Below are 12,777 nucleotides of genomic sequence, written 5' to 3' on the forward strand. Positions count from 1 at the left end.
TAACTCAAAGATGCGTGAAGTTTGCCAATTCGCACTTGGCCAGCGTGGTGGACTATGAACGAACCCTTCTTATTGTGAGAGGAGATCCGTGCTCAGTAGTGAGCCGGCGATGGGTTGATGATGATGATGAAACGAATTCACGATATGGAAAATTTGTCACTTGGGGTTCGGCTCGGCTGTAAGGAACGATCGGCATACACCGCAGCATTACATTTCTTTTCATCATCTTGCGATCATTATAAAATCATTTTACAAAAATTTGAGCAACCGGCAACCCTAGCTGATACGAGTAGCAAGGCGGCAGTTTACGGGGCAATCTGGGCCGTCAACTTGTATCAGTCTCGTCCGAGGGAGGCAGACGAAGTGGCGACGGCTGGGCGCCTACTCAGGGATGACACACTCCTCGAATGCTGATACCTATAATAGATTAAGCTGTGAATGTCATCGCTGCTAGACTGTTCCTAGGACTTAAATATGAATGTTCATGCGTAGGTATTGCCAATATACCTTTATTAATAACAAAATTTACGAAGATATAACTATTAAGATTATTCAATAATTGAAACTGTGATAGCTCCATAATAAATTGGCGAATATCGTGTCAGTTCAACCTACCGTTACCTATCTTACCTGTTACTAGCTGATTTTCATACCATACTTTTTTATATTGCTTGATAGGCTTCCGGTTGACGACAATCATGTTTAAGAAAGCAATGATGAGGTCTAGGTTGGAATGTAATCAATGATTAAGATAAATAGAAAAGTTACAAGGATCGTGACTTCGGCGAGACATAGCATCAGCAAGTCTATTGTAAATGACCACGACCCTGAAGTTACAATATAGGTACTTTCTATATGTATTGTAGGCAAACATTTAACAACTCATACTAACTCAACTAACATTGTTTTGTAATTAGAACATGCAGCCATTGTAGGGTATAATTAACTAGTAGGGTATTGTAGTGAGTTAAAAATGGAGAACCTACTAACTATACCCTTTTTTAGAGGCGTCACGAAAGACCCGGCGACGAGAGATCTCGACATAAGCTGTCGCTTTTCCATTGAAGTCGGAATTGAGAGAGCGCCTCTGTACGACTCGTTAGTACTAATTCAGTTTTCAGCTCAAAAACCCGCCGCTTTGATAGACACGGCTCTGTGACGAGAAAAGCGCTCGAAAGAGAAAATTAAGCCTAACCAAATTTGCTTGAATTTCCTTTGGGAGTTTATAAAGTAAATGAAAATTAGCACGTACAAATAAAGTTTGGAATCTCCCAAAACTCTGTCAGAAAGTAATTTTGAGATGCTTTCTTTATTTTCTAAACTTTTAAAGCACTAATCTCAACAAATATTCAATGGATTTTAAATTTTCAAATCTTTACCAACACATATCTTTTTTCCTCTTCTTAAAGAATTCTGTTTTAGCGTACCAGGATGTATCAGCTGATTATATTAACGTCTTATTCATAAAAAATCTAAAGTTGAGAAAAATAACACAACTAATCATCACAACATTAAATGTCAACAATTTTTGGGTCTCATTTGGGCCAATTTTTGACTCCAATATTGGCCGTAGCTTAGCCGGGGTCTACGCCGCTACGCCGCGCTACATGACTACGTGACCGATTAAAACTTGATGGATGTTGCTAACATAAAGACAAACGAGCTCCCGCCTTACTTTATATTTTGTACTTAGTTTACTCGAGGGACAAAACTAGCAAAAAACGGAGCAATACATTCTCTAGTACAGTTTTATGAATGAGACGAATCTTTTTGGAGAAACATCAGGTTTTAAGGCAGTTTTATTTGAGTTATAACTTACGAAGAAGTAATGAAGAAAAGTAAAATAATCTCTTATAAAGAATGCTTTACTTTCTTTATTAGACCGTTTTTTTCACTTATACCTAAGGACTTAGTAGGTAGGTATTTTATGGTGCCGGGGAAAGCAATAGGTACCTACATAATTTTCACAATAATAGTGACATTACGACTAATATTGAATTTAGGTATTTCTTACTTTATACTTAGATACTAATACTACAAATGCGAGAGTGTCTCTGTTTGTTACTTTTCATAGCTCAATAATTGCTAAGAAACAGATTTTGACCATGTTAGCTAGCATCCAGAAGCAACATAGGATAATTTTATCCCACCTAAATTCAAACAAGTGAAGTTCCTAGCATCAGTTAAGTAAGTTCTTTCGTTTGCGATATGGATCCATTTCAAAGTTAGTTCTATACTTGGTGCCTATAATCACAAGGAATAGTGAATACTTTTCCAAGAAAGAACTAAATTCGTATATTAGCCTTAGCGATCCACTTACAAGGTCGCGTACACTGGTATAATATTTACAGTAACATCGTCTTGGATCGATATGCCTACTGTTTGTTCTCAATTTTTGGGCTGAGACGTATTGATTTGAGGAAAGTAGGCCACATTTTATCGGTAATCAAGTATACATTTGATTGCCGAAACAATTATTACTGCGAAAACATTGCTTTTATAGCTTGCCATTTTATGTAGCTTCATTTTTAAGAGTTGCCGTTATTTTTGTTGCGTTTTTTGGGACTCAAGGGAACTCTTTAATTTTTCGGGATGAAAAGTTTGTCATCTCCAGGGTGCAAGGTATAATGAATAAGCCGTGAAAAGGCAACAGACAGACACTATCGCATTTATGAATAGAATAGAATAGAACAGAATAGATTTTTATTTAAGTAGACTTTCGAATCGTCAAAATAATAGTTTACCATTATATGGATAATTATTACTATTATTAGTTTACCACTATATGGATATTTGGATATATATTTGAATAAAATAATGGATTATTATGTATTTTTCCTTTTCATGATCGTTTGTATTTGACTTTTTATAGCATTTTGTTGCACTATTTTTCAAGTCATAATTGTATATGTTACGCTCAAAGACTGAAAATGCTCATTTCGCGAAAAATAGCACACAACGCGTTGTGGCATTCGCAGAAAGGCCACGACGCAAAATTTGTGTTATGACTCTTATCAAAACGCTCACAAAGCGTTGAAGAAAAGCCACTACGCGTTCTGAGCATTAAACTAGAACGAAATCTGAACTCTCCAACTCCCGCTCAGTTTAAAGTCAGTTTTTGTAAAGCACGAAGCCAGAAGATCGCGAAGAAGGTCTGAATATAGGGGCGACGGAGCGAGTCTTCTAGCGTAACCCATTTACAAACTTGATGATGATTAAAGATGAAGTTTTATTTCTAGTACGATGATACGGAACCCTTCGTGTGCGAGTTCAACTTGCACTTGACCAGTTCGTTCCGTATTTAAATGAATGTATTGTGTTGTTGCAGCCACCGAGCTAGACCTGCTGGCCGCGCTGTCGCTGCACAACACGTCACGCGCCGGCGTCAGCGTCGCTCCAGGCATGCAGCCACAGCGGACCGCCTACGCCCTGCAAGGTAACTATATTGTGTTGTGCAGCTACCGAGCTAAACCTGCCGGCCGCGCTGTCGTTGCACAACACGTCACGCACCGGAGTCAGCGTCGCTCCAGGCATGCAGCCATAGCGGACCGCCTACGCCCTGCAAGGTAACTATATTGTGTTGTGCAGCTACCGAGCTAGACCTGCTGGCTGCGCTGTTGCTGCACAACACGTCACACGCTGTCGCTGCACAACACGTCACGCGCCGGCGTTAGCGTCGCTCCAGGCATGCAGCCACAGCGGACCGCCTACGCCCTGCAAGGTCTATATTGTGTTGTGCAGCCACCGAGCTAGACCTGCTGGCCGCGTTTAGTTTTTTTAATTATAAGCCTAACATAATAAAGTACAGTCTGATAGTAAAGACAATTAAATTAAAACACCACGTCTACGTATGTTGTGTAATGGATCGTAAACATGGCAAGGCGGAAGGTGTAAGGTGCAATCCATTTCCAGGTGTAATTTCACTTAGAGCCTCTATCGAACGGCGGCGGGCGACAACGGCACGCCTCTTTACATTATCCAATATTGTTCCCCACACGAACCTTATATTGAGTTCTACAATATGATTCATTCATATAATTATGTATCTGTATCCGCCTATTATTATTTTATAATTAAGAGTACCTTTTACCGTCTTACAAAAACCGCCATCATGCTTACGTCCTCTTTGCGAGAGTCGACAAAATATACATATTCTACAGGTATTTAAAGTTTTAAATGTGTATCACAAGTCTGTATGATGTATAATAATTTCTGCTTTAGATAATAATAGGTATCTGTTTGTAGATGGTTTGTAAGATAGAAAGCGTTGACAAGGCGTTTACTGTATAATTTGTATTAATAAAATCTTTGGCAAGAAAGAATTCCCGCAAAAATATTATAAAGTGCCCTCAGCCCTACCTGTCTCATTATTATTAACCCCCGACCCAAAAAGAGGCGTGTTATAAGTTTGACGTGTGTATCTGTGTATCTGTCTGTGGTATCGTAGCTCCTAAACTAATGAACCAATTTTAATTTAGTTTGTTTTTGTTTGAAAGGTGACATGTTCGAGAGTGTTCATAGCTATAATCCAAGAAAATCGGTTCAGCCATTCGAAAGTTATCAGCTCTTTTCTAGTTACTGTTACTAATTACTAGTTAGTAACCTTCACTTGTCGGGGGTGTTATAAATTTTTAATTTACATTTGTTACTACTAAGTATATGTTTTGATACGCTATGGGGAAAAATACTTTATGCTTTTCTCTCTGCTTATAGTCTAACAACTTTGGTCTCGCATGTTTCACATAATTTACACTTCTAACCACATACCTAATGCCGACAAAGATCTTATTGCATTGTTATTTTAAGTCGATTAGGTTTGCACGGTCTTACCTTGTTTCCGGGGCGAAAATTACAGCCATTACGAAGTGGCTAGTTATTGGAAAATGAAATGAACACGAAATGTAATATTTAATTTTCTATTTTGTTCTTTTGATTTCGTTCCGTAAAATTAACCTTTCAACTGCGAGTATGTTCAAGTGTGATTTTTCAAGTTAACCTTACCTAATGGTGTGTAAATCAGTCTTTTGGAATGGAAGTTAACTTCTTATAATTCAATATTTCTATATAATTTTGGCTGATTTAGGTAAACTTAACTTACGAAAGAAGGTTACATTTTTCGGTCACCGACAATGAAGTTCCCTCTTAGAGTTGCCACGGGTGACCTTCGAAGGCAAGATAGCCGAAAAAAGGCACCTGGCCGTCAGAGAATATGTTCTTTGATTATAAGGGCACAGTGAACCTAATATTACTACTCGGAAATTAAGGAAATTGAAATTATAATAAGCTCCCAGAAGATATATTGACAAAGTCTCCACATCTCACTTGTCTCTCAACAATTGAAAGATTTCATAAAATGCAAACTTATTGAAAAGTCCTATTATAATGTTTTACTTTGACTTTGATTGCGCATGACCGCAAAAGTTTTTTCTAGTTGATAGCCGAGCTTCATTTAGAAGAGGACACCGCATGATGCACGTTAACTTAAAAATAACAGAGTATACAGAGAAAATAGAGCTTTCGAAAATTGCGACAGGAAGTAGTACAATATTGCTACAATCCGGTGCTTGTGTTTGGATTATGAATCGTTTTTATTTCCGGATAAATTCAAATCAAAGGGGACGCACCCCACTCACTTCGTTTGCAATTCTTATAGTAGAGAATCAAAAGTTGTATAAACGCAAGTTTATTGACACGCTTCAATGGGATGGGTGCCTTACCGCACGTGCCGGACATCGCGAGATGAAATTGCATTTTTCCTGACATAAAACCACTACGAAAAAAAGACCCTCGAAAGACGCATATAATATAGTCAGTATTATGAGTTCATAACGGTTATTCAAAATTCTTGTTCTGTCCCGCAAACATGATAAAACCTCGGGGAGTGGGTTTAACACATAGAAGCTTCTTGAATATTAAAACGGGAATGTTACATTTACTAGAACATGGAATGAAATTTCATAATATTGTGACTGGGCAATTTGTACCGTGACGGCACGCAAAGTAGGCGCTTTACAAGTATTGAGCTAATTTTGCAAACTTTTCTTCGTTATTGGCTGGATACCACACAAACGATTGTATTTAATAAATTAAAATAAATAAACGAACGATAAAAAGTCTGTTATTCTTATGTTCTTTAGTTAGTTACGTAGTAGATGTATTTAGTACTGTTAGTATGCATTTCCCTTATTTTCCTAAGTTAGTATGGTTAGTAAGTGATCACTATTTGTTATGAAACATGAGCCCCTTTACATAAAAGGTAAAGGCATAGTAAGTCTGATTTAAGTAAAAGTATATACCTTCACATCTTGATATCCTGCATCGATGTCAATGCCAATAATAATAGCTAAGGGAGAGAACGTATTATATTGTAATATGTAGGTTGCTTACGCGTTGAATTTGAACAAAAGGCGATACAAAATTATTTAGGTTAGATTAAGAAATATCTGTAAGACAATAGCTTATAAGATTTCATTATAATTAATGTTAGTCCATAAGAGGAGTCGATCATAAGCCTCCAACAATTAAAGACGTCACCTACAACACCTCTCCATCATTTTAAATCCAACCAAACAGTTGGACTTCGTCTGCGATGGCGTTTGCTGGCGCGCGTGCTGTGCTTGTTTGGAGTGTTTTTTTTTTGTTAAGAGTGGCTGGTTTTTGTGTTAGTTGGTGTTTTTTGGTGGTGGAACTGACTGGGAAGTGCTCTAAAGGGGCGCCGCGCGTATGTCGGCGGGCGCCGGCGCAGACGGAGTCCATACTTGTATAAATTCAATAACTTGAAAATATCACAAACTCGACATTGGCTAATCAGAGTAAAGCCAGATTTAAAGAAAAAAAAAAAAAAAAAAAAAAACCAAACAGTTTAATATTTCAATATCTTGATCTTGAGCGTCAAAGTAAATCTGCATATATTAAGTTCTGATAACATATTTTTAAATAGAACTTTATTTCATGCTATTTATTTAGTAAATGTTCTAATATGTGAGATTTTACATACCCTTGGGTTTACATTAATGTATCTGAAACTGGAAATCTAGCTGTAATCTCTCGGGCAATTGATTGTAATCCCCTAGGGCAGTCCCAAACAGTCCATTATCAATGAGCGGCCGTAATCCTCCCGGCAAATACGCCATCTCTCAGCGGGTGCCGCAAACGGTGATTAACGCACCGAGATATGAACTCAATCTGTCACATTCGAATAGGGTTGTCACTTGTCGGTTACTCATGAATACTCATTCTGCAATAGTATGGGTAAAGCGCATTACTGATCTTTTTTATTAATTACTTACTAAAAATATTATTAAGTTTCTATTATTGTTAAAATAAATTCAGAAGAGTTTTCGCGGCTGAGGGAAAAGACATCGCGGAACACTTTGGAAAATACCCACATCTAATACAAATGTAGGCAAAACTGAGTCTAGTCATTGAGGCTCGCATTTCCTCACTCCGCACACACTCCACCAATAGATGCTGCGTATCTTCGAATTTGAACCACACGTAGAACAATTCTTTGTGACCGGCTTTTTCATTAAATATTTAAACTATTTAGTGGAGTGTATCTGTAGTCTTCATGTGCGTATTTATTTTTCTGGGTACCGGTTTTAATACAAAATGGATTGAGTGTAACTGTTTAAGTATATTGGCCATTTTCTCTGATTTTTTTTTGATTTAAAAATTAATACGTATTTCTTGATTTGGAATGGTTTCGTTGACTCTGAAATAATAAACACTAGCGTTTATTGCAAGTTGCAACATTGCAAAAAATGCGTACAGACTGCTGCAATTAATCATTTTTTTGGGTAGTTACCTACATGTTCTCCAAAATTCATCTTAAGTTAGTGTAAAAGGAAATGTAAGGTGATTGGTTTAATTTGAACAGTTTGGATGAGCTCATTATTTTTTCGAATTTGTTAGCAGCCCTAGTGAAATGGGGACCTGCATTTTCACACGATTCACTTTAGGTGTGTCGTAAAGCGCACCATTAGTCGAGATGTGAGCTAGCTTGCGTAATTGTCGAAGGGTGTCCGCCCTAATTGTAGGGTCCGCTTTGTGTCGGTGTCAAACGTCGGCCCATTGTCTACAGTACTATTTACCAACGTGGCAATCTACTAAAACGTACTGACAGGTCCACTGCGACATTTGGAGAAAATACACCATCTATCTTATGACGCCGAGAAGCGATCGAAGAGTAGAGTCGATGCTATCCTTCCAATCCATCTTAACAGAACAAGTAAAAGTTGAACGGTTCGGTGACCTAATTTCTCTGTATATTATACATAATTTCTCGAATTTCTCTTATTAAATACTAGCTTATGCCCGTGACTTCATCGGCGTGGACTACATAAATTTTAAACCCCTTTTTTACTCCCTAAGGAGTTGAATTTTCGAAAATCTTTTCTTAGCGGATGTCTATCTGCATGCCAAATTTCACTTCGATCCGTCCAGTAGTTGTGAGTTGATAGATCAGTTAGTTAGTCAGCATTAACTTTCAGTTTAAGTGATATTTAGATCACTCGCTTTTAAATTCGATTAATACGGTCTGTTTTGTATATATTAAGGGGTGAACTGCAAGTACGATGAATCTGTCATAACAATAGCATAACCCTCGCATAGCCACATCTCAGCTGAACATAATAGATAACAATAGCAATTCAATACGTCTGTCTGTTTCAGACATCGCTTCAATCCGTTACCGCTGATAGGGTAGATAGTAGTCCATATCTCGATAAGTTTGCAAGTGACAGACGTATGGTTCATACTTCGCAGACCATCCGTAGCTACTTGATGATAAATTGATGACCAATATACTGATGCAAAAATAATAAACAGGATTTGTACATTAAAATAAATTAGTAAGTTGTCGCCAATTTTAAAAGTTTATTCGTAACTCCTAGCTTGCAGGCGAGCTATCTTATTGTCTAAGCACTAAACTTTGTCACACTTCTCAGATGGCTCTACATTAATAATAACATTATTCAAATTCAGATATAGGCTAGAACATTGAGCAAAACCTTCGCTGCCCACTGAGTATCTATTAGGAAGTAGTTACACATAATATGACTTAGTTAATGGTAATATTTTAAGCCTATTAGGATTACTTTATGCTCATATTTTAGCACCTACACATAGTTAACTTTCAGACGTTTTATACTGAACATCAACCATGTCTCGACACGTGAAAAATCATAGAAAATAGAAATACCAGCATAATGTTAATGAAGCTTTCTACTAAAATCAAAGCGTTCACATGAGATTTTAAAAAGGTCATCGATATGAAATTTTTTCGTTCAGAGATAGCTTGTATCCCGGGGAGGAGTACTTATAGGCTACTTTTTATCCCAGAAAATCAAAAAGTTCCCACGCGATTTTTAAAAACCCGAAACTTACGCGGACGAAATCTCAAGCATCATCTAGTACTTTAATAAAGTTGTGGTAATGAGTGTTAGGGCATCACCTTTGTACCAATCTAGTATTAAAAAATTCAAGCTGTTTTTAAATTGTGGTCCATTATTTTATTTCGAAATGCTTTTTCAAACACCATGTCCCGAGCGTGAGTTGGTGCCCACTTGCGTCACTGAACTGCAGTGATTTTGCTCACTGATCCGTTATAATTCCAAAGTGAAGTCATGTGACACGCTAAAGCCAATGGCTCTGTGAAAAATCACAACTGGACAATGAAATGAATTTATAATATTAAGTAGGAGTATTAATTCTTACAATACCTAAACTTATTTTACCTAACTTATTTTATTAAATTGCAGAATGGAGTGCTGCCAAAAATCTTTGTAGATTCAAACTTACGCCGCTCAGTAATCGTATGGCTTTCATTATGATAGTAAAGCTAAACACAACACCTTGAGTTGTCTCAAAGCATCAGCGTAGAACATGTGAGAGTTTCTAGAAGAAATTAACATAAATTCGACACTGCTCGAAATATGCCAGTGCATATCTTGTGGACACAGTGGAAATAAATACTTACTGCTTACTATAAAGAAAGTCTTCGGTACACTAATTCTGTCCTATCTGCCATTATCTGCCCGTAAAACGTACATTTCTCCCTAGATGCTGTCAAGTTTGCATTTCATATCGGGCGCATATCAAAGGGGATGAGTGTCACTGGTCATGTCATAACGATAGCCAATAAATAAATCCACCGCAGGGTGCCACACAACGGTGTTTACACAAAGCGGAGCAAATATTTGTATGTCGCTAAATTCGACAAGGGTGCTTTAATGAAACCAAAACACCTAAGGGTTGCACATAAGTTACTGTGTCCCGTTAATACTCTCGCGTTATGGCATAAAATAAATTTGAGCTGGATTTCTGGAGTCGGACGATTGATGTGTTTTATTGCCCGATGCAGTGCTTTTTACTAGCCGGGTATAGTTTCCGTTGAACTCTTCCTCACCCTATTCTTGTGGAGGACTTGCTATGTGGCATTCACTGCTTATAGTGATAAATTTTGAAGAAATTAATACTTAACCAATAAAATTGCTAAAATATATAAACAGCATATACATCCTTTCGTCATCTGTTGTCGATAATAGTCTTGTTTTTCTTTGCATAATAACTAAGTGGTGGGATAGGACTGCATAGTTTAATTCGTAGTTTATTCAAGACAGTGTCGAATAGAAAAATTAATTTCAGCTACCTAGTTTGCTGTGTAGATTGATGGCTCAATTTCGCCAGCGCCAAAATTAAAATTAAAATGCCATTGTTGTGTACCCTAATACATATTATTTTAGCGAGCGAAAAGTGAAATATTAAGCAATGTAATAAAAATCTTCTTTCTTTTTCCGAGGGAACATAACCAACCGATATAACAAGACCTCTTGCAAAATTAAAAGACATTCAAAGATTGTATGAAAATGTGGATATTAGAAGTTCAAAATACAGTGGCTGTTTTCGTAAATTACTTTGAGTCCGCTAATAGATATTAAAAATTAATTTTGAGAGCAAGTAAATCATGAGGCTTACCCTAAAAAGTGAGTTTTGAGCTATCTCTAAAAAATGTAGGAATTTCGTAAAACTGATGATGCTAAAAAAGTTTGCTTCATGGGACTAAGGTATTTAAATAAAATTAGTCTCGCAATAGACAACTCGAAAATTATTTTTTGGGGCTAGCCGCTTTTTAACGAAAGAACGACAAGATGAAAAATACGACGCATAGAGAGTATAAGCTAAGATAAAAAAATAACGGCGAAGAAATAATGCTCCTAATCTCATCTCATGAATGTAGATGGAATTCGGAGAATTCCTTTCATTTTCACAAAACATTTGCCAGGCAGTAGGTATCTAAAGGAGTTTTCTTACAGAAACCACACCGTGTTTGTAAACGAAGTAATCCACTTAGATTGAATAGATTATTATCACATGTACAATAACTTAACATTTATTGTGGTACTGACGTAACTCTACTATGTGGTTTCGACATCAATTGACGAAACTCTCCTATTGCAAACAAGCATAAAATTCAAATAAGGCCATATTATAATAAAAACGTAACAGGCCAGATTATTATAAAAAAATAGAAATAGACAGATTTTTTATTCGAATAAACTTTAACAAGTGCTTTTGCTTATTTTTCTTCAATTTCGTTCAGTCGCATAGAGTCATGTTATTTGAGGCTTATTAGCTTTAGGAGGGACAATCTTTCGATTTAAACGACAATAATGCAGCGTATGGCAAAGAAAAAGCTCCCATCTCTATAATTTGCTGATTAACCATAATATGATATCTATTTTTTACTTTTGTCATGTCGTCCTGAATTTATCGTTTAGATCTTCAACGGATAATTTTTATCATTACGTTATTCTAGTAAGCATCAAATAAATATCCTTGTCAAAGAAGTTTGATAAAATTGTTTCCAATTCCGCTGTTGCAGTTGTGTAAAATGCAAACAACTTTGTTGTTTGTAGTTCAATTATTTTGCTAACTCTTTTTACTCTTAAAGCTTTTTTAGTTCTCGGGTTCTAGAGGACGTAAATGCTTCTCGAAGTTCAACGCACTGTCAGGAACTTGTCGGGAAAGTTAAGTCGAAAGAGATTTTGCGCCGGATGCGAATTATTGCATTCAAACTTGCTTTTGACTCTTGAGGCAACGAGTGACTCGTTGCTGTAGAAAATTGCTCTCTGAACTTTTGATAGTTTTTTATTGACTGTACTGAAAGCTTTAGTTTATTTTCTTATGTAATTCCTCGTCTTGTAAAAAAATACAATTTATATAAAAATAGACGAGGAAGGACGTTGTTGCTTTTAATCTGCTATACATAATACACATAGTGTTCGAAGTAGAAATTCCACGGACACGTACGAAGCGATTTGCCTCCTCGTTTCTAACTCGAACCACTAGGATATGGAACGCCCTTCCGTCATCAATTTTCTCCTACACTTTTAATAGGCATTTTCTTGGCAAGTGCGCTCTATTTTAGGCTGCATCATCACTTGCCACCAAATGTGATTGCAGTCAAGCGCTAGTTTAAAAATTTAACAAAAAACATAGGTTAAGTACCGTTATTAAAAGCAGATCGTTTGGAGTAATTGTAGCAATAAATTAAAATGCTAATGGCTTCGTCGTTATGTCACTGACTCACCGCGATCCAGATATACACCCTATCCAAAAACACAAGTAAGCATTTTAGTGACCAATCCTTAAAAATCCTGCACTTTCCGGGGCGTGTCGTTTAGTGCTAGTCATTATTGATGTACTGAACTACTGAAGGATACGAAGCTGCTACGGCGTAGCTCGGCTACATGTAGATCCTATGTTCCTTCTAAG

At 36.9% G+C, this 12,777-nt stretch overlaps 1 protein-coding gene across 4 annotated transcripts in view; it reads left to right on the forward strand.

The window, feature by feature from the left end:
• The window catches only part of LOC123866015 (protein kinase C-binding protein NELL1-like), a 61,147-nt gene that overhangs the window by 35,297 nt on the left and 13,073 nt on the right, over positions 1–12,777 (forward strand). For 3 of the 4 annotated variants that reach the window (XM_045907308.1, XM_045907309.1, XM_045907310.1), the window contains exon 2: positions 3,329–3,436. In XM_045907308.1, coding sequence (XP_045763264.1) covers positions 3,329–3,436 — 108 coding nt within the window. Of the gene's footprint in view, positions 1–3,328; positions 3,437–3,584; positions 3,722–12,777 lie in introns of those variants that run through there. The other variant, XM_045907311.1, reaches the window with a different exon arrangement.

Source organism: Maniola jurtina, chromosome 6 (genome assembly GCF_905333055.1).
Source record: "Maniola jurtina chromosome 6, ilManJurt1.1, whole genome shotgun sequence".
Lineage (NCBI taxonomy): Eukaryota > Metazoa > Arthropoda > Insecta > Lepidoptera > Nymphalidae > Maniola > Maniola jurtina.